Raw genomic sequence first — 23,726 nt, 5'->3', positions numbered from 1 at the left:
TGTTACCATTATATATTTGTCTGACATCACAGACTTTTATTGCTTTTCCAAAAATTATATTTGAGTGTGAATGAGGGCAAGTACATTGTAAATAAATAAAAGTCATCAGAGAGTTTGACAAATTTTGTATAATGTATAATATAATGTACAAATTTTCATAATTCTTTTCTTTGTGTCTTAAAAGTATTTTAGAGATTTCAGCAAATATTTCTTTAAGGTAATTTTAAAAAATAATATTTCTCAGTGTCTACTGAGCTTGTCCTGATGCTTTCCTGTTGTTAACAGAATTGGAAGTTGCAAGGCTGAGTACAGAAGGGAATTTAGAAGATCTAAAATTTCCAGAAAACATGGGCCATGGAAGTACTATTCAGCTTTCTGCAAATACCCTGAAACAAAATGGCCGAAATGGTAGGTTAGCTTTTTATTTTTTTAGGACATTTGGAATTAATTTTCTCATCATCATGAGTTAATTCATTTATTCCTTACTTAACCTACTTCTATAGTCTGGCTACCTTTTTCTCCCTTACTTTCCCACTACTCTCCAAAACTTAACTACTATCTCAGTCAAGCCAGTATTCTCACTGTCCTGTGAATGAATGAATGATTGATTAAGTGAATGAATTGATGGATGAATGAAGTAAAAAAGGATTTATCAAGCACTTACTCTGTATGAGAAACTGTGATACAATTAAAGTGAGTCAGTCAGTTCCCTCAGGTAACATATTCTAGTGAAAGGAAACAACACTGCTGAAGATTCAAAAAATTAGTCCTTTTGCTTTAATTGTAAATTTTTTTAAAAGTTCCAAATATATTGTTTGGCCGCCTTAAAAAAATAAGAAAGGGGTGATGAGGGAAGGGAATTTTGATTTGGGGAAGAAGAGAGATGATGAATTGATCCATACAGCAACCAATTGATATATCCTTTCCTGAAACCATGGTAACGTTGTTTTAATTACTATTCCAAGAGCAGGAAAGGGAGGCTAACACTGTGGTAACAACAGAGAAGATGCAAAATTCCTTCAGGTAGACAGCTGGATGGGATGTGAAATCATGTCCTGGTCTGGGGACAACTATATAAAATAGACTCCATAGGTTTGCACTAACTTACCAATTAATCAGGGCAACTCAATACCAAGGCAACAGGTCCAGGGCTGAGTAGTAGATTGACTGCCCCGAGTCCTGGGCCATGCATGATTTTTGAAAGTCCATTCCAAAAGAGGAAAATAAATAGGACACAGCAGGGCAGAGGGCAAGAAGGTCATCTGAGCACAGCATGTACTCCCCATATCCCTGTACATCCTGGCCCAACCCCTCTAACTCTTTACCCTACCATCCTTTTCAAACCTTGCCTCCTCTATGAAACTCTTTTTACTTATTCCAGGCCTTTTTGGTTAGATACAGTTTTTAATCTATTCAACAAGATTTAGTGCTTGATTAAATGGTGTCTCATAATAACTATTTTTTTTTAATGTGTTACTTTTAAGGTGCTTAATAAATGCTTATTGAGTAACGGATTGATCATATTTTGTGGGAATATGCAGTGGACTTGATTAGTTCCATAACGAAATCTAAATAACTGTTCCTCTCCCCTCTCTTCTTCCTTTTCTTCTTTCTCCTCTTCCTCCTTTTTTTGCTTATAATTATTTGAGGATATCTCTATTTGTAGGAAATACTTCTCTGAGCATATTTTGTTACAATTATATATTTGTGTTCTTCCACTTATTATCTCAGCCAAGGTGACTAACAATACTTACTAGGTATGTTTCTATACATAGATATTGATATCCTGTATGTATATAATTGTTTGTTATGTGGTGTCTCCTATTATTCTATGTGAGCTCTTTGAGAGGAGGGACTATATTTTTCCCTTTCTTTGTATCCTGAGTATTAATAATAAAACCTAGCACATAGTGCTTAGTAAAGGGTTACTGATTGACAGATTGAAGGAGTAATGTGCCTATGATTGATGTCACCTATAAAATTGAATATAGGCAAAATTTCATTACCAAGGAATATTATTACTAATATACAATAAAGATTATAATATTCCCCCCAGTGTTTTGTTGTTCAGGTTACAGTGATAGCCCTACCCAAAATACTCATGTGCAGCCAACTATTTTCTTTTTCCTGTAGGTATAATAGGCAGGATATATATAAATCACTCAGTTCTGTGATGTCTGTACTGAAGTAAGGGCTGAGCTCTTTACCTTAGGGCTTTGTCCTATGTCTACCCAACTCTTGCAACTGAGACACTTAAAATTTTCTGACCTTCTTATGCAGCCTACAAAACAAGAAACCATTTTTTAAAATGATTTAAAAGCTTAGAGGAAAAGAACTAGGGTAATTTGTACATGATGTGAACTTTAAGATTTTACCAATGTAAAGAATTGCTATGAATTTGGCTAGAGTGTTTGAATGATTTCATAACTTGATCAGTCTGTAGGAGTAAGGATTTAGGATTGGAGGGAAGCTAACAGGTCTGGGTACAGGGGAAAGAACATTGACTTTGAAGTCAGAGGACTTGAATTCAAATCCTACCTATGATGCTTGCTCCCTAAGTGATGATGTTGGACCTCTGACTTCATGTCTCTGGGCTTCAGTTCCCTGTTTTATAAAATGAAAGGCCTCTGAGATCTCTTCCCTCTCTTAGATCTATGTCCCTGTAATCTCAGATCATCTCAGCCAAAGATCTCATTTTGTAGATAGGAAAATTGAGGCGTTGAGAGATGAAGTGATTTGCTCAACATCATATTGGTTGTGTGGTGCTTTTGGAATTTGAGTCAAGGTCCTCAGAATCCCTTGTCCATCACTTTTTCCATCATGTAAACTATTTCTGTTTCTTGCTCCCGTTTGCTTTTTATTTGTATTGATTTTGGATATCCACAGAACTAACAAAACCTGTCTTATTTACTATAGGGCATATTTAAAATAAAAACTATTTTGCTTCATTTGGGAAAAAAAAAGTTTTCTTTGACCACAAATTCTTTCAAAACAAAAGTCTTATCAGAATTTTATGCAATATTTTAATGTTTAAATGCTAACCAACTTCCCCGCAAAATTATTGTTTCTGTTGTCTTTACTTTCCAAATGTTGAACTCCAACTTATTGGTTTCTCCACTAAAAAGCAACTATAGCATTGTCTTTGGACCCAACCTGTATTATAATTTGGAGTGTGAAAGGCTGTTTTAAAAAAATGAGTTTGAGCATCTAAAATATCTTGGCTAAACTGTCCCATTTTTTCAGTTAGGAGAACCTGTACTCTATCTCCAGAATGGAATTAAAAACTAAAGCTAATTTCTCTCTCAAAAAGAATCATAACTTATAGATTTAGTGCTAGAAGGGACTCCATTTTACAAATGAGGAAACTGAGTCAGAGAGTTTAAGTTACTTGCCTAGAGTCACACTGTAGAGGCAGGATTTGAACCCTCAACTTCCCAACTCCAAGTCCAAGGGTGTGAATTCTGGATGTGGTGATATGCCATATAGACAGGGCTTCCATTTAACCACTTTGCTTTTTGTTGCTTTGATGATTTAAAACTGCCTGATAAGCATGTGGGAAAGACAGAAAGGGTAAATAGCCAGCATACCTGGCTATATGGAGCATGAATATGTAGGGAATTGATGATTGTTAAATTGAACTGATTTTTTTAATGTCTTTACCTGTTCATTGGACATATTCTAGTCCCAATGTACAGTGTGGTCTGTTTCACAACATTGGAAGTTTAATTCAACAAATATTCAACATGCATTGTGTTATAAGAGAGGAAGGACTCTGTATTTCAAATTAAGTAATTATTTCAGATAGATTATTTGTCTTAGGCTCCGTTACAAGTGCAACTAGTATTCATTTTTCTCCCAAGATGCCAACATGTACTATACATTTTTAAGCAATTTGCGTACCTGGGGATAGTTTCTTTCTTAAATAGTGACTTATCAGGGAAGTAAGACTCATTACTATTTCCACATGCCTTATATTGCCGGTGAGGCAATGTAGTACAAACCAAAGTGTGTCCTGGACATTGTCAGTAGCTGGATTTGGACCTACAGGATTAATGTTCAAAGTTCATGTCTGTCAATTACGAACTCTGATACTGGGTAAATCATTTAACATCCCTGGAACTCCTCCTCGTACGTAAAATGAAAAGATTGGACTAGATGACCTCTAAGCCTTCTTCTAGCTCTAACTCTGTGATCTTATGTTTGTAGGTGACTTTGGACTGAGTAATTTTAGTAGATTAAATGGGCATTAAGAAAGGAGTCATTGGCAGTAAAACATTTTGTGATACCAGTTTATTTTTCCTTTACTATTAAGATATCTATTATCTTCCCTTGCACAGATGTCCTAAAGAGGTTTGGCAAAAGTGATTGTTAAAAGCTGAAAATTTCAAAATAGAGAAATAACTGAACTTTAAGTAAATTGAAGCCTTTTAAAGTTTGTTTTAGTTGCAAAAAAACCGATAAAATTAAAGATGATTATAATATAATTAAACCTAGAGGAACTAATTAGATCAAATAGATTAATCAACATTTGAACCCAACCTTTGATTCAAATTCACATTTATTTTAGGAGAGATCAGAGTGGCTTTTGTCCTGTATAACAACTTGGGTCCTTATTTGTCCACGGAGAATGCCAGTATGAAGTTGGGAACAGAGGCCATGTCCACCAATCATTCTGTCATCGTCAATTCCCCTGTTATTACAGCAGCAATAAACAAAGAGTTCAGTAATAAAGTTTATTTGGCTGATCCAGTAGTGTTTACTGTTAAGCATATCAAGGTAAGATAATAGCACATGTAAATTTATTTTGCTTATGCAGGTTATTCACGTTTTTTATTTCCTTTACAAAACTAATTTAAAAATTCAATTTGCTTTTAAATTTCTCTTATTCTATACTCTTTCACAAATTCAGTAGCTATGGATAATGCTGCTGAATTTTTTCCCCTTAGGGTGTTCATTTTGGGGAGAACATGTTTCTTTTACATTTTGTATCAGAATATACATTGGGCATTAATTTGAATAGTAATTTTTTAAAGTAAAAAAAACCCTAAAATATGGAAAATTGTTTAGAAAATTATTTTATTATAACTCTTATGAATATTATATATGGAAGGAGTTCAGAAAAAGAAGATAAATTTCTCATGACCATGTGGTATTAATACCAAAGTTAATTGCTGAGAGCAATTCTCCACCTTACACATAAATGAGTGCACATGGTACTAAGGAATTAAAATTTGTTTGCAGCTGTAATGAATCAATAACATAGAACTAATCTGGTATTAGAAAAATAAATGATCCCATTTATCTTGGACTGGATGAATGCCACTAAAAAATACTTCAAACAAAACTAGAATCATTAGGGTAAAAAGTTGGATTTGGAATATGTCCTCTTAATTTATATCATTTAAAAGTTATTTGCTTTGAAAATTTCTTCCTTATAGCAATCTGAGGAAAATTTCAACCCTAACTGTTCATTCTGGAGCTACTCCAAGCGCACAATGACAGGCTATTGGTCAACACAGGGCTGTCGCCTCCTGACAACAAATAAGACGCATACTACATGCTCTTGTAATCACCTAACCAACTTTGCTGTATTGATGGCACATGTGGAAGTTAAGGTAAGATACTACAAAACAATAGAATGTTAGGGCTAGAGAGAAAATTGTAATGCCATCTAATCCAGTGCATCTTAAGAGACTTCATCTTAATCACAATACAAGAGTACATACTATCCTTGATTTTGTTTTACTAGAGAGGAATCAGGAATGTATAAGTGTGTGATCTACTTTTTCCCACTAGTCTGTTCAGGAATTTCTTACAGTTGCCTAACCAGTATTCTTCTGCTGATTCTTTGAATAGCCCTGTCTTGTTCTCTTCATAATAGAACTGATCTCTTCGTGAATTAGAAAACTGACATTGAGGAAAGCTGCTTCTCTCTGCTTCTCAAGCATTTTGTTTTCCAGGATGAATGCCCCTACTTTTATAATCTTTACGTAAAGAGGTTCTCTACACTTATTATCAATTTTGGTGATTTCTTCCCTAAACCATCCAACTATATTTTTGTTTATCTAAAGGATCCTTAGGTCTATAAGATAAAATAGTAGTATTTTAGTTTTTTTGAATGAATAAGACTATAGACCGTTTGGCAGAAATTATGGGTGGTAAAAGTATTTTGAATGCCACTGTTATATAATTTAAATTATTTTTACTTAAAATTTATACAGTTTGTGTATTATAAAAGGCAAGTTGTTTTTGTTCAATGGAATTGTTCTATCATTTTGCTCATCAGTATTTTGTTCCTGATGATAACATCAATTTTACAGAATATCAGGCTTAATCTTGTAATTTTGCTGTTGCATCTCTATTTCTTTTTAAATATGTCATTCTTTAACTTCTAAAGTTTGATTTATTTTACTAGAATCATTTGTTATAAAACAAAATGAGAATGAAATGACATCCATTAGTTAAGATTTTAGAGCAATATCAAAGATTCTTTTAAAGAAACTTTCCTTTTTCAGTGGATTTTTATTGATATATTTTCTTTATGTATCAATTCCATTTCCATCTGGATCCCTCCCAGTTATCAGAGTATAGTAATTGTTGTCATTTTCCTTGCATAATTTTAAATTATTTTCAAGAGTAGTTGTACCAATTCACAGCTCCATCAGCAATTTAGTGACCCATCTTTCCAAAATCCCTCCAGTGTTGCTTATTTCTGTCTTTTGTCATCTTTGCCAATTTTATGAGGTTTGGGTGAACTCTCAGGGTTGTTTTGATTTGTGTTTCACTTACTCATTGATTTGGAACTTTTTAAAATAGGATAGTAAATAGTTTACAATTCTTTTTTGAGACTTGTTTGTTCTTACCCTCTATTCAGGAATAGCTTTTGGTCTTAAAATTTTTTGTCGACTATAAATCTTGGGTAGCAGACCCCTGTGATTGATATTTGATTTTTTTTTTGAGGGGAGAAGACAAGGCAATTGTGGTTAAGTGACTTGCCCAAGGTCACACAGCTAATAAGTGTCTGAGGCTGGATTTGAACTCAGGTCTTCCTGATTCCAGGTCCAGTGCTCTACTCACTGTGCCACCTAGCTGCCCCATAATTGATTTGACAAAATTTCAATTTCCTATAATCAAAATAATCTATTTTATCTTTTACATTTAGTTTCTTCATGTGGATAAGAATTAACCTTTTACTCATATCAATTAAATTTATATGACCTGTATCTCTACACATTTTTTTAGGACATATTTTTTTAAAGTTCAGGTCATGTATCCATTTTGAATTTGTTATGGAATATGTTGTAAATGTTGGTCTATATCTCACTTCCGCCAGAAAACTTTTTATTTTCAAAAAGGGTAGTTCTTTCCTAGGGTATTAGTATTTAGGGAATATCAATCACTGGGTTATTATACCTCTAAACTTATAGGTGGATCCCTACTTCTTTTTAAATATTATATTCTTTTACTCTAGACCAAAGTTTGACATATTTTATGGGAATCACTTGTTTTAGCAAAAAAAAAATACAAGTGAGAAAATTATGTAAGTTAAATAAGATTCTAGAAGCATTTTCAAAATATTGTTTTTTCTTAAATTATTAAAAGGACACCTTTTTCTAATAACATGCTTGTTTCATATATCCTGTAAATTTCCAGGACGTGTTACATGTCTGTTTTATTTTTGCCAAACTAAAAATACAATCTATTATTAGAATTCTACATAAAACATAAAAGATGGGAAAGCCCCTAGATCATCTAGTCCAATCTTTTATTTTACTGATGAAAAAATTCAGGAATCCTGGAATCACAGAACTGCAAAGTTGGAAGGGATTGTAAGGCCATCAAAGCTAATCCTCAGGGGAACAAGAATTTCCTCTACAATATCCCAAACAATCTAGCCACTCCTTAAAGACCTTCAGTGAGGAGGATCCTTGTGGGCAGTCCATTCTCCTTCTGATAGCTCTAATTGTTAGGATATTTTTTCTTACGTCAAGTATCTTGGTAGCTTCTGCTCTTTGACCTTAGTTTCACTGCTGGTGCCAAGCAGAAGCAAGACTAATCCTTCTTCCATGTGCTAGCCCCTTAAATACTTCAGAATAATTATATAGTCTCTTCCAGGAACTCTCATTTTGAAGGAGTGGTCAAGCCAACTATGTTCATGCCTTCATTCTTCACCTAGATGTACAACTGACTTCTAGAACTCTTCTTCTTCCCATCCTACCTTACCCTTACCCCTCCTTTTTAACTCCCATTTATATTTTGTTTTCCCCCATTAGAATGTAAGCATTCTTGAACCGTCTGTCTGTTTTGCTTGTATTTGTATTCTCTGTGCCTGGAACATAGTAATCATTCAATAACTGCTTGTTGATTTGACCTCAAAAATATTCATTTCTCTAGACTTAAACATCTACAGTTATGTCAACTGTTACTCATATTGTGTAAATTGGAGAACTTTTACTGCCCTTTTTCCATTATTCTCCTCTGAATATGCTATAGATTATCAATGTCTTTCCTAAAAGATAACACCCAGAACTAAACTGTAGGTGTGATGTGACCGGGACAGACCATATCACCTTCCTAGTTCTGGACTCCATGATTCACTTACTTCAAACTAAAATCATGTTCTCTCTCTCTCCTTTTTTTTTTGGCTCTAACACTGTTACCCCATGTTAACTTTTGGCCTCTAAGCTCCCCTTCTATCCCCAATCTTTTCTAGATGAAATCTATAGTCATGACTTCTCCATCTTATATTTGTGAGGTTGTGTGTCTGTCTATGTGGGTTTTTTTAATCCTAGAAGAATATTTTATTTGTGTCCTTATTAAGTATTTTTAGTAGATATGGGCAGCAATCTAACTTGGGAAGATCTTTTAGGCTTCTGCCTCTCTCATCCAACCTGTTACACATGCCCCCTAGCTTTACCTCATCAGCAGATTTCCTAAGCATGTCCACCTATATCCTATATCCAAATACCTATATCCAAATATAGGTATTACCTATATATATATATATATATATATATATATGATACCTATATCCAAATCATTGAAAACTATAACAACATCTGCAGCCTTCTGCAGGAGAGCTTCTTCCATACTGCCCTGTAACTTTTTTTGACTACAGCTATGTCTCAATGAGTAGGAATAATGGATCTCCATATCAAAATTCTATTATATAGTTATAATTATGTGAAATATAGGGTAGTTATTGTTGAGTCATTTCAGTTGTGCCTGATTCTTCATGACCCCATTTGGGATTTTCTTGGCAAAAATACTGGAATAGTTTGCTATTTCCTTCTCCAGCTGATTTTATAGATGAGGAAACTGGGCAAGTTACTTGCCCAGGATCACACAGCTAGTAAGTTTCTGAGGCCAGATTCAAACTCATAAAGATAAGGCCTCCTGACTCTAGGCCCAGTGCTCTATCCACTGTAGCACCCAGCCCATAAGATATGGCAGCTGGTCCTAACCCAATTGGAAATATACAGTGCAAATTTCAATAATGCAACCACTTTAGGAGATTTCTTATTCACGCTAATTGAGATTTATCTCTTCCCTTTTGGTAATTCTGAATCCATCTAATTCGGTGCTAGTCTAGCCCATCTTCATGTCTATAAGAGGTGGCATGAGATATCTTGTCAAAGGTTTTGCTAAATTCTAGGTAAATTAGATCTACATGTTATGTTTATCATTTCCAACCTTGAAAAATAAGAAACGAATTTAGTCTGGAGTGACTGTTCTTGATGAAGCCTTATTGAATTTTTGTGATCATAACTCTCTTTTTGGATTTTTCACTAACCATTTATGTGATACTGTGGTCTTGATGGGTTAGTAAATTCTAGCAAAAGGGTCAAATCTGGCCTGCTTTTTTTATAGGGACTGCTAGTAAGAATGTTTGTCTTTTTTTACATTTTAAAATACAATACAACATTATTTAAAATGTAAAAAAATCATTCTTAGCTCATGGGTGATACATTTAGCCTACAGGTCATAATATGGTGCCTCTTCCTCTAGAATGTTGCTAGGAAGTGGTCAAACTCACGGTCCTATGGCTTGAAGATGGCATTTTCTTCCTTTTTTCAGTAATCAGGACAGAATTTGTTCTCTTCCAGTCGGGGAGCCCCTACTATTCTCCATATTTTTTCATTGATCCCAAGGGGCTTGCTGCTGCAAAGACTTATTTTTTTAATACCATGATATTCCTGGTAGTTTTTTATGAATAAAAATTGTGGAATTCCACATTCTCAGAATAAATCTAATGGCAGATGTCTTTTGAAGTAGATCAAATATGCATAATGGGTAGAAGAAAACTGCAACATATTGTTAGAGATGATGTGCTCGTAAGAAATGATGTAAAAGACTTAACCAGAGACATGTATGGCCAGAAAAGTGAGAGTAAAGGAAAACAAGAAGGCAATCTGAGTGCTACACTCCTACTTTTGAAATATTAAAAATGAAGTGCATATCTGCCATACTTTTACTGGAATGTATATGGAGGATTTATGGAAAGACTTGGCTGAGAATCTGGTGGGATAACAAGGCCTCGTGCCATGCACTATACTAGTAAGGATAGAACATTAATACTGACAAATGAGATCTCAGATCCATTATTATATTAAGGTTAGAAACCAGTTGTGATTATTAGTATGTACTGAAACATTCTAACACTATGTGAGGTCCTGTTTCCATGATGTCCCTTATCATATGCAATTTAATTTCTTTTTTTTCTTCTTTTCATTAAATGCTGTCCACCATATATCTGTCTCAAACTTCTATTCACTTGAATTCGGTCAGGTTTCACTATAGTTAAAGAAAATTCTAAGGCCAAAAAAGAGTTCTCCCTTTTGTTCTATTCTGAAATCTGTATCTAAACGACTAAAATGATAAGTTCATTAAATATTTGTAACTGCATTGCAAGCATTGACTCAGGTTTTGGTGCTCAGCACCCAACTCACCCACAGTTGCCTCTCCCCTGTGATTGGAGGAGTAAAGGGCAGAGCACTAAACTCCTCCCAAAGCCCTCCTTCACAGAAGGCTCCCAGCCTTCCTAGTAAGTCCATTTTCTATCAGAAGCTCTGACTCCTTAGAGACACACTTCTCCTGTTCTCCTTCTCTCCACCCCACTTCCTTGTGCATTGTCTTCCCTCATCAGATTATAAACTCCTGGAGGACAGGGGCTGCCTCTTCTTAGAATTTGTATTCCTAGGACTTAGCACAGTAAGTGCTTAATAACTGTTTATTGAATTGAATTGCACTAGATGTTCACCTTATAATAAGGCAGAGCCACCCAAGTGACTTTATTTTATGGGAATATTAATATCAAATCTATAATGTCTTATTACACTCAGATAAATTTCATTGAGAGGACTAGGAACAGTCTTAATTTTGTTAATTGAGAAAGACTAAAAGAAGTATCTTTGACCAAAAAAATGGCTTAAAATTTTCTGTATTTCATTTTAAGTATGAAAAAATAGTTTATGTAAGAAGGCTGATCCTTCAGGCAAAATGATTATGAATTATCCTGATTACTTGTCATGAAAAAGCTCAGATCCTGTTAACAAATGATTCAGAATGGATATCCTTCATCTATGGTGATTTGTGTTGCTTAATACTTTGTACTAAACCTATCTACCTCTTACTTTAGCAATTGAATTTTCAATCTGTCTCATAGAACAGTGATATTCTAACTTAACTTTATAATTTCAATAGAAAACTCTACTTAACTAGCTAATAATAGCACTTCTTATGACTTAAAAACATTTTGTGTCAATAAAGTATTAAGGATTTGAATTCAAGCTGAAGATTGGTGTCTGATTCCATCAGGTTCAGAAAGGGAATATATTGTTTCTTCACGTTACCACTTGTCAGAGATAAGAGGGGAAAAAAAGTTCTCTTTCCCCCAGAAAATGATAGGTTATACATGAAAGGACTGACTTTTGGAAATTTGGGCTTTAATCTGAAATACTTTTCAGTTCACAAAGAAATACCAGTGGGAAAAATGCAGGCTAAAATTTGAGCTATCCAACCTGTCTTTTCAATGTAGAAATCATTAGCTATTCTATACCAGGGTTTTTCAAAGCATGACTATCACACTGGTCAGTTCTTTCCTGAATCGTTAGAGCTGAAATGAATTTCAGATGCTATTTAGTTCAGTATGGACTTGAACACTAATCCCTGTGACATACCTGACCAGTGTCTACTTCAATAGCTCCAGTGAGGGGGTATCCAGAACATCAGAGAGATAGCCCATTCTTCTTTTGGGTAACTCTTTATTTGTTTATTTTTCCTATATATCAAAACCAAATTTCCCTCTTCCACTTCTATCTTTTCAGGCCAAGCAGAAGTCTAATTTTCCTTCCTTGTGAATTAGTACATTCCTAAAGGATATTTTCTTATTTGGTCTTCCTGATTTACTGATGAAGTCATAACTAAACTGAAGGACTTCAGTTTTTAAAGGGGAATGTTTAAAATATTAAGCTATTCTGCCTTTCTGTAGTGGAATATATTCCCCTCAATTCTGTGTAATCACTTATTGCTGCCGAGCAAAGATTGATGTGGATAGTGCTGCTTTTAACCCCATAAAACCCATTAGAAAATTATGGAGTTTTAATTACAGCCACTTAAGGCTACAAATGTATGTGTTCTTAGAAGCAAAGTGAGGTTATGTGGTATTGTATAAAGAGAATTCTTTAGAAGTCCCATGAGTTATGGATTATATTTTAATTATTACAATAGTGAGGTAAAGCTCTGGCTCATTCCTTCTGTGATTGATAGCCGTCTGGTTTCTTAATCAGTGTAGCTATATATCTCTGTCTCAAGTGGGGGAAAATACCAATTACTGACCAGACAAGTAGTGATTTATCTAAGGTTTTTCGACAGGGAGTTTGTGGGATCAATTCCTAGTTGAACAAGGAAGACTGCTCAATGGAGAAGAAAGATTTTGTTTTTAATACACTGAGTATATGAGAATTAAATGATCCCAGAGCCACCTTAATTTGCCTAATCCATTGTATATTTGCTATAGATGGATTCCTAAATTTCAGTGCACCTAAAAGAATTCAGTGTATCTTTATTCTTCCCCATTTCTGTATTGCCACCTTTCTAATTATTTTCTTCTCTTTCCCAAACCCTCCCCATCAAAAAGCCTTATCCAGGCAATCCACACTTTTTAAGATGTGTTGGCTCTAATTTATGTTATTCAGAAGTTGGAAAATGACTTATCATTTCTTTCGTGCTGGGAAAACTCAAAGGAATTTTATAAATAAATACAGGAAGACATGTTGGTTTGTTTCATTCCCCAGATGAGCTTTTTCAGGTGAGATGTTACACATCATCATGAATTTTTATGGTTACAAATGCCAGCAAATGTTAATCTAGAAATTCTCAACTAAAAAATCTACACTGATTAATTCCTACAAATAGCAATTAAAAGAGAACTAGATTCAGCTGCTGACTAAAATATGATGACACATCTGCTCAGAAAAGTAGCAAAAATAATACCTTGTTAAGAAAACTATAGGAATAATGACCACTGAAATCCCATGACATGTATAAAATTGCCATGCTTAATCACTGGTTATCAAACTGCTAACTTTCAGTATGCTTAATATATCATACAAAGTACCCAATAAAATGGGCTATTTTCATAATTTTCTGACAAGTTAACAATGAAAATGATAATTTTGCCCTAACCTGTTTCAAGACCATAAAATAAGAAGCATTGTTGTACTGTCTTAAAGTGAATGTTCATATGAGAAAGCACTCTACGAAAATATTGTTAAACAAAATAAATGAGCAGCAACCAAAAATGCTTCATCTACGATGAAAAGTTGAGAAATTTATTAGAAAACACTTTTTTAAAGATGCACTAACATCTGTCCAATATTTGCATCTTTTGTGTGAGAACAGATAGATGAAAGCTCAGTTGAATTTGGAAGTCTATGAACAGGAATTATTACTTAGAAACATCTGTGGAGAGTTTCTGCAGCCTGAGTTCATAGAAGTGCCAATAATAACTATTCATTGTACTATAAACAAAAAAAACCTCTAATTTTTTGGAAATGTTTATTCTCTCTAGGGCATTTTTCTATAACTTTTATGTTTTAGGACTAGAAAAGGCCTCTTTGGAAGAATGAAATTAAAAGTACTCTATCCAGTAGAATATTATTTACAGATGGGATATTAATAGCTGTTTTTGTGAAGCTCATGATTAATTACTTTTTACTTAAACTTCAGAAATTCAACAATAGTTAACACCCATTTATTAAGCTCTTTTGCCAGGCCTTGTACTGGGTACTGATGTAAGAGTAAATAGGAAGTGGTCTCCACCTTCAAGTAGCTTATAGCCTAGTAGGGAAGATAAGATATGTGCACAATCATATGTTATATTTAATACACATAGGACAGTAGGCACATGATTCAGTAGCTAGTGATGTTTTCTCAATCATCTTTTTTAGTAGTAATAATATCCATAGTTCTTTTCCCCCAGATGTTTGTTATTTTGCCCTCTTTCAGATCTTTTGAAAAATCAATCCCTGAATGTCCTCAAAATTGTGTCATATCTGGTATGAATATTCTGTGGATAAATTTAGTCTAGTCTAATCACTTTCCCCTTTTGTTTTCTTTAAACATATTTTAATTTTTTATGCGATGCTAGTGTCCAAATGGGTGGCTCCATCATTGGTTGGAAACAGTTTGTATGGTAATCTTGGCAGATCTTTTCCCTTTTTCATCTGTGTTTTGCTGTTTACAATTTTACCCTTGAATGCTCTCAATATAATCTAACCATATTGGATGTCTTGCCATGCCTTCACTAAACCTGTTGTCATTGTTTTGATTTTTCATTGTTTTACCACATGAGGTCATGATACAAGTTAGAAAATGATTAAGTTCAGGGGCAGCTAGGTGGCACAGTGAGTAGAGCACCAGCCCTGGAGTGAGGAGGACCTGAGTTCAAATCCAGCCTCAGACACTTGCCACTAACTGTGTGACCTTGGGCACGTCACTTAATCCCAATTGCTCTGCCTTGCCCCCTCACAAAAAAAGGAAATGATTAAGGCCAGGAGAGAGATCACATAGTGGCATGAGAGATTCATGGATTAAAGGATCACATCTAAGTGGAAGACTTTCTCAAGTAGGTAGCACTTGACCTGAGCTTTATGGGAGGAGGATTTTAATAAGCTCAGATTGGAGAGGGGAGTATCCATTCTAGAAATAAAGGATGCCATGTTTAAATTGCATGAAGAGATGAAGGAGCTAGACAGGAGCAAGCAGTAGTGGGAGGTCCCAGTTGTCTGGAACTTAAAATACATGAAAGTGATTAATGCAGAAAAAAAAGCTGGAAGTACATATTTGAGCTAGATGGTAAAGAGTTTGGAATGTCAGCTTAACATGTTTGTATTGTTTTTTCCCATTGAGATGTCACTAAAGATTTGTGCACTAGAGAATGAAGTGATCACACCTGTGTTCAGGGAATGTCAGTCAATGGGTGTGAAGGACAAATTGGAACAGGGAAAATCTGAACGGAAGGATATCACTCATTAGGCTGTTTCAACAGTCTAGGTGAAAATTAGTACAGACCTACATCTAAATTGACAAGCCTATATTAAATGTCAATAGAATAACAACATTTTAGAGCTAGAAAGGAGTTTCATGATACATCATCAAATGAAAAGGAATTTGAAAGGGATTGAAGATTTAAAATGAAAAGTAATGCAGGAATAAGAAAGTTTCTGCTGCTGAGGGTATTGTATTAGATGAGGTCCCTTCTTGTTCTAAATTCTATGATCTAGGAACCTACCAGGCATATGAGAACCTGGATGAGAGCAAGTTCTTTGTAGTAGGTTATGGTCTTAGGAGCTGGACAGAATCAAGGTAGAGGGCACAGTCTAGCATGTCCTTTACCCAGGACTCTTGACATATAAATCAGATACCCCTGAGGATTGTCTTAACAATATGTATCTTCATATCCATATGCCTCTAGTTTCAAGTTAGATTTTTAGCACCTGTGCTTCTGAATCAGGTCCAATTCCTGGTGCCGAGGATATACATGGGTTGGTAAAGAAAATTAAAATTCATCCCTGTATTCATTTGTGAACTCATCATACTGGGGTATCCTGAGAATTTTCTCTGACAAGTGTGGAATGTCACTTGTGGATCAAAACTCCTCATGAATCAATCTCTGTTGCAGAGGAATCTGTTCCCTCCTCTGGTCCTTATCCATTGTACTCCACAACCTATGGATGCTTTGCTGCTGATGAGCTAAAGTGAAAAAATAGCCCAGGGAGGCTTGAATTTTATTTGTAATGGTGTGATTAGAGTCAAGGAGATCTGGAGATATTTGATTTGAACACTTCATCTCTGCATGACTCGGAGTGAAGGACACCTAGTTTTGATATCTCTTCGATCTAGTGTATTATCTCTCAGATTCAATGATAGCTTTCCTGTTTTGGTGACATTTTATATGTAATAGTTCTGCTACAGTCAGAGAACATCTAGAGTATATTATAGATACTTATTTTGTGCACCTTCTAGAAAGGCTTTAGCATGTAGGTACCCGTTATGGGAGGATGACCAGAATAGGGAGAGGACTTAAAATCATGCCATTAATTTGAAGGAAATCAGAACATACAGCCTAAAGAAGGAAGGCACAACAGATGACTTCAAGGATTTGAAGGTTTCTAATATGGGAGAGGCTTCACACTTGCTTTCCTTGGCCTTTGGGGAAGAACTAGAAGCAATAAGAAGAGAAGCAGGTTTTTATACTGCATAAATAAAATGTTTCAAACTGCTAGAGCTGTCCAACAGCAAAATGGGCTCCCTCCTGATGTGAGTTACCCATCCCTGGAAATCTTGATATAGAGCCTGGTTAACCACTTAACCAGGTCGGGTATATTGCAAAGAGGATTTTTACTCAAGTATGGATTGGAAACTAGGGGACTCCTGGGCAACTTCAAAACTCTGAGTTTCTCTGATTCAGTGAGACATAGAGTAGTTGAGAATCATCTGTGTTGAGGTAGCATGTGGAAGTGTGGGAGTTGATCAGAAAGGGGAGAGTGAGAATGGAAAGAAACAAGAGAGGACAGCACAGAGCGTGGTAAATTGCTTACATTAGTGGGGTAGGAAAAAAGAAGAGGATCCCGTAAAGGAGAGAGAAATTTCCCAGAGGGCAACTGAAGATTCAATCACAGCTCTCTAACTTTGTGTCTAGTCTTTTAAAACTCATTCTTTTTTTTTCTGTCTCGTCTTCTGTGGGGCACAAAAGCTACTGCTCTGAATGTTCAATAACTGTTGCTTTGTTCTGGTTTTCATGTAAAAAATGTTTGAAATTGTTCAAAAGAGGCTTTAGTCCTTTGAAAAGGCAATTGCTGTCAGGAGAAGCCAGTTTGGCTAACTGTCGCTAATCCTCGAAGAAGCAGAGGGGAGCAGACTCATTCTATTGTGGGCTAAACAACCTGAGCTGGAGACTTAGAAGGAATGCATTGGAGGAGAATGGACTCATATCAGCCAGTAAAATGATGCCAACTTTTTTCGGGATAAAAATGAAAAGGGAGTGGGACTAGATGGCCACATTTTCTCTTACTTCAGTTTGAACCATACAGAATACAAGCACAAAGAAGAGCTTTACTCCCATGACTAAACCCAGAAAGAACAACAGCTTAAAAGGACAGAAAAGTTCTAATTACAACAGTGAGAAAAATGAAAAGTCTTTCATACCTAAAGTTGAGTTTTTCTGTATCTTTTCCTTACCTTTATATGTGTGTGTGTGTGTGTGTGTGTGTGTGTGTGTGTGTGCATGCACATAGGTTTGTACATTTCCTAGTCCCCATTAAATTGTGATCCACTTTGATTGTCTGGCTCTGGACCTTTGCTATTTCTTCATCTTTGTATCTCTAGACCCAGCTCATTGCTGTTTACCTTTGAAATCCTTAATATTTTGAGGGAATGCATTGATTTGAATGAAATCAATTGAATTATTTACCATGGAAGTCTCAAGCCTAAAAGTAGCAAAAATAATAGAACTATCTAAGAAAAGCATAAATATTTCTCAAAGATTCCAATATGAAGGAAAGAGTTAAAGTATATTGGAAATTCTAAATTAAGGTATGTTAAATCCTAAATTAAGTAGAATCTTAGATTTTTTTTTAAAATGGATTTTAGAAGTTACCAATCAGGAAACTGAAGTTTAGAGAGGTTGACAGAACACACGTCTAGTAACTATTAAAACTGGGAATAAAACTCAGGTCTTCCAAACCCAAAAACCTCCCTATTTCTGCCCCCTTGCTTTTTGGCTTCCTTCAAATTCCAGCTAAAAACCTATCTTTTGCATTAAGCTTTTCTCTAATCCTCTTAATTCTAGTGCCTTCCTTTTGTTGATTATTTCCAATTTGTCCAGGATATGACTTGCTTGTATATATTACTTGCATGTTGTTTCCCCTATTAGAGTGTGAGCTCCATGAGATCACAGACCATCTTTTGCCTTTCTTTGTATCCCTAGAGCTTAATGCAATGCTTGGCATGTAATAGGAACTTAATAATTCCTTATTGACTGGCTTACCAATCCAGTTCTCTTTCACCTATACAAGTAGAAATAATGACGGGTAGTCAGGGATACCATTTTTTTTTTTTTTGGTATTACATTCATTTCTGGATAGATGCCTCCCCCTCTCCTTGTAACAATGATTTTAAAAGAAAAGGGAAGGGGGCGGAGCCAAGATGGCGGCTGGTAAGCACGGACTAGAGTGAGCTCCGTACCCGAGTCCCTCCAAAAACCTATAAAAAATGGCTCTGAACCAATTCTAGAACGGCAGAACCCACAGAACAGCAGGGGGAAGCAGGGCTCCAGCCCAGGACAGCCTGGATGGTCTCTGGGTGAGGTCTATTCCACACGGAGCTGGGAGCTGGGAACGGAGTGGAGCAGAGCCCAGCCTGAGCGGTGTGGACCGTCCGGAGCAGAGGCCGGGTGGAGGGGGCCCTAGCGCCCTGAATATGTGAGCTGCGGCGGCTACGAGACTTCTCAACCCACAAACACCAAAGACTGCGGAGAAGGTTAGTGGGAAAAACTGCGGGAGTAGAAGGAGTTCGCGGTTCGGCTTCCAGCCCCGGGGGCAGCGGAGGTGGGGCAGCTACAGCTGTTGTTACTTCCGGCTCCAGGCCCACCTGGTGGGAGGAATTAAGTGGCGGATCAGAGCAGGAGTGCACAGCCTGCCGAAGATCTAAGCCCAGTCTGGACTGGAGGTCCTTGGGGAAGGAGGAGTGCGGCTCTGACAGAGCTGGCACCTCCCCCCCAAACGTAGAACATAGAACTCGTTAGTCTACAAGCAGTCATACCCCACTGAAAAACTCAAGGGTCAAGTTAGTTGGTTGGGAATATGGCCAGGCAGCGAAAACGCACCAAGATTCAGTCTCAGACTTTGCATTCTTTCTTTGGTGACAAAGAAGACCAAAACATACAGCCTAAAGAAGACAACAAAGTCATAGAGCCTACAACCAAAGCCTCCAAGAAAAACATGAACTGGCCCCAGGCCATAGAAGAACTCAAAAAGGAGTTGGAAAAGCAAGTTAGAGAAGTAGAGGAAAAATTGGGAAGAGAAATGAGAAGGATGCGAGAAAACCATGAAAAACAAGTCAATGACTTGCTAAAGGAGACCCAAAAAAATACTGAAAAATACACTGAAGAAAACAACACCTTAAAAAACAGACTAACTCAAATGGCAAAAGAGCTCCAAAAAGCCAATGAGGAGAAGAATGCCTTGAAAGGCAGAATTAGCCAAATGGAAAAGGAGGTCCAAAAGACCACTGAAGAAAATACTACTTTAAAAATTAGATTGGAGCAAGTGGAAGCTAGTGACTTTATGAGAAATCAAGATATTATAAAACAGAACCAGAGGAATGAAAAAATGGAAGACAATGTGAAATATCTCCTTGGAAAAACCACTGACCTGGAAAATAGAGCCAGGAGAGATAATTTAAAAATTATTGGACTACCTGAAAGCCATGATCAAAAAAAGAGCCTAGATACCATCTTTCAGGAAATTATCAAGGAGAACTGCCCTGATATTCTAGAGCCACAGGGCAAAATAGAAATTGAAAGAATCCATCGATCGCCTCCTCAAATAGATCCCAAAAAGAAATCTCCTAGGAATATTGTTGCCAAATTCCAGAGCTCCCAGATCAAGGAGAAAATACTGCAAGCAGCCAGAAAGGAACAATTTGAGTATTGTGGAAACCCAATCAGAATAACCCAAGATCTGGCAGCTTCTACATTAAGAGATCGAAGGGCTTGGAATGCGATATTCCGGAGGTCAATGGAGCTAGGATTAAAACCTAGAATCACCTACCCAGCAAAACTGAGTATCATGTTCCAAGGCAAAATATGGAGTTTCAATAAAATAGAGGACTTTCAAGCTTTCTCAGTGAAAAGACCAGAACTGAATAGAAAATTTGACTTTCAAACACAAGAATCAAGAGAAGCATGAAAAGGTAATCAAGAAACGGAAATTGCAAGGGACTTACTAAAGTTGAACTGTTTTGTTTACATTCCTACATGGAAAGATGATGAGTATGATTCATGAGACCTCAGTATTAGGGTAGTTGAAGGGAATATGCATATATATATATATATATATATATATATATATATATATATATATATATATATATATGTATGTATGTGTATATATATATGTTTATGTATATATATAAGTGAATGTGTATGTATATATCTATGTGTATATGTATGTATGAGTATGTATGTGTGTATATATATATATGTGTTTATATATATATATATATGTAAAAGAGAGAGAGCAGACACAGGGTGAGTTGAAGATGAAGGGAAGATATCTAAAAGAAATAAAATGAAATTAAGGGATGAGAGAGTAACATACTGAGAGAGGGAGATAGGGAGAGATAGAATGGGGTGGATTATCTCGCATAAAGGTGGCAAGAGGAAGCAGTTCTATGGGAGGAGGGGAGAGGGCAGGTGAGGGGGGAATGAGTGAACCTTGCTCTCATCAGATTTGGCCTGAGGGGGAATACCATACATACTCAGTTGGGTATCTTACCCCACAGGAAAGAAGAGGGAGGAAGATAAAAAAAAAATTAAGTAAAAGGCGGCAGGGGGGGGGGGATGATGGAGGGGAGGGCAGATGGGGGTGGAGGTAATCAAAACAAACACTTTGGAAAGGGGACAGGGTCAAGGGAGAAAATTCAATAAAGTGGGATGGGTTGGGAAGGAGCAAAATGTAGTTAGCCTTTCACAACATGAGTATTGTGGAAGGGTTATACATAATAATACATGTGTGGACTAGGTTGAATTGCTCAACTTCTTAGGGAGGGTGGGTGGGAAGGGAAGAGGGAAGAGAATTTGGAACTCAAAGTTTTAAAATCAGATGTTCAAAAACCAAAAAAGTTTTTGTATGCAACTAAAAAATAAGATACACAGGCAATGGGGCGTAGAAATGTATCTTTCTCTACAAGAAGGGAAGGGAAAAGGGGATGAGAGGGGAGGGGGGTGATAGAGGGGAGGCTGACTGGGGAACAGGGCAACCAGAATATAAGCCATCTTGGATTGGGGGGGAGGGTAGAAATGGGGAGAAAATTTGTAATTCAAAATGTTGTGAAAATCAATGCTGAAAACCAAATATATTAAATAAATAAATTGCTTTAAAAAAAGAAAAAAAAAAAAAGAATCCAAGATTCTCAGAAAAAAAAAAAAAAAAAAAAGAAAAGGGAAAAAGTTCACCAAAACCCACTCATACTGATGGTATATTCATTATTCCATAAACACAGTCTCCTACCTCTGCAATGAAAGGAGGGAGGTACATTTTTCTCAGCTTTTCTCTGGGGACAAGTTTTGGTCATTATAATAGCTAGTCAACTTTATATTATGATTCTTTCCGTTGACATTTTAGTCACTGTATATATTGTTTTCCCAGTTTTGCTTACTTTGTTCTATATCATTTCATTTTCATCCACCCGCCCCCCCCCCCAAATTCTTCCTGCACATCCTTTCTTACGCGGCAATAAGATAATATTGTATTCATGCACCATAACTTGTTTACCTATTCCTCCAAGTGATGAGCACCCACAAAAATGACACAATGAATGTTATAGATAGGACATTTCTTTATTTCCTTGAAGATTAAATAAATGCCTAACAGTGAAATCTCCAAGTTGAGGGGTATTCACATTTAATCTTTTTATTTTGAATAATTCCAAATTGCTTTACAGAAGGGTTTGACCTGTTAAGAGCGCCAACAATAATATATTAGTGTCCCTGTCTTTCTGCAGCCCTTTCGATTTTGACCAGTGCCATCTTTTTCTTTTTTTGTTACTTGTGCCAATTTACATGATATGGGGTGAATCCTCAGAAACCATATTAATTTACAATTCTCTTATTTTTGTATACACATTTATTTTATTTTTTAAAAACATATTTTAATAGGATGAGGTGTGAGGAGTCATATCTTTACCCTGGCTTTTGGGAGGAGGAATTCTGCAGAACAAGATTTCATGTGGTTGTTAAAAACTTGTAATTTTTCTTTTCAGAGTTTTTTTTTCCATATCCTTTGAACACTTATCTATTGGGGAGTGGCACTTGCTTTTATGTATGTGTTAATTCCATATTTATCTTGGATATCAGACCATTCTCAGATATCTGATGCAGAATTTTTTTTCTGAAGCAATATTTTCCATTCTTACCCTAACTTCATCTAGTTTATTTCTTCAGAAGTTTTCATTTTCATATAACATTAATTGTCTGTTTCTTTTTTTTTTCTTTTGAATAAGGTACTTTTTAAATGTCTAAAAATGCCTTTTGCTTTCATGTTTGCCTTAAAGGCCATTTCATTTCCTGTGATTCCTCATATGTCAGAGGCTGCATGGAGTAGTGGATAGAGAGCTAATCTCCAAGTTTCAAGAAGATCTGGGTACAAGTCCCGCCTATGATATATAATGGTTGTACAGTGACTTAACCTCTCACTGCCCCTAGATAACTGTGTAGGACAGTTACTTAAAGAAGAATTGCTGAGCTTTGACATAAGGAATTTCTCAAGAGAGGGGAGAGGTCCCTTAAAAGATAAAATCACAGTACAACCCAAATTTCTTAAATGGATGAGGCTTTTGTTTTGCTTTGTTTTGGTCTGGACCTATAATTTCATAATAGTGTAGCACCAATACAAATCAGCAGCTCATCTCCAATTTTAGAGATTGTCTGCAGGGGCACTGAGAGGCCGACTTGTCTACAGGCAATCATATAACTACTATGGACTCTGACCTTCCTGACTCCATGGCCAGCCCTTAGTCCACTATCCCATGTTGCCATTTTCCTTCCAACATTTATGATAATTTATAGTAACATTAAAGTTTTATTTGGTTTAGAAAAGGAAAAAAAATGGCTTCTCTCACGTTGTTATCTTTGATTTCTCAATTATAGATCATACCTAAAGAGAACTGGAATTATAAAACATAATGAACTTATAAGTATACCAATAGTAGCCCAGAGTTTGAATGAATGAATGTTGCAAATATAAACTGCTGAGATATCTCAAGTTCAGTTTCACAGGGATGTGACTGCTTAGTCAAAATTTTACATAGAGGGAATTAATAAGTTGTAGACACTTTGGAATGATAATAGTATCCAGACCAGGAAAAAGACTTTAGACATAATCTAATCCAACCCCTTCATTTGATAGATAAGTAAATTAAAATCCACAAGAGGTAAAGGTACT

General features: G+C 35.9%; 1 protein-coding gene across 1 annotated transcript in view; it reads left to right on the top strand.

Moving 5' to 3' along the window:
- Nucleotides 1-23,726, top strand: part of ADGRL3 (adhesion G protein-coupled receptor L3) — a 373,586-nt gene that overhangs the window by 203,779 nt on the left and 146,081 nt on the right. Inside the window, exons 9-11 of the mRNA XM_036763952.1 lie at nt 286-408; nt 4,568-4,776; nt 5,439-5,615. Of these exons, the coding sequence (XP_036619847.1) occupies nt 286-408; nt 4,568-4,776; nt 5,439-5,615 (509 nt within the window). The remainder of the gene's footprint in view (nt 1-285; nt 409-4,567; nt 4,777-5,438; nt 5,616-23,726) is intronic.

This window comes from Trichosurus vulpecula, chromosome 6, assembly GCF_011100635.1.
Source record: "Trichosurus vulpecula isolate mTriVul1 chromosome 6, mTriVul1.pri, whole genome shotgun sequence".
Taxonomy (NCBI): Eukaryota; Metazoa; Chordata; class Mammalia; order Diprotodontia; family Phalangeridae; genus Trichosurus; species Trichosurus vulpecula.
The sequence above is the reverse complement of the archived record's forward strand: the minus strand, read 5'-3'. Positions and strand labels throughout refer to the sequence as shown.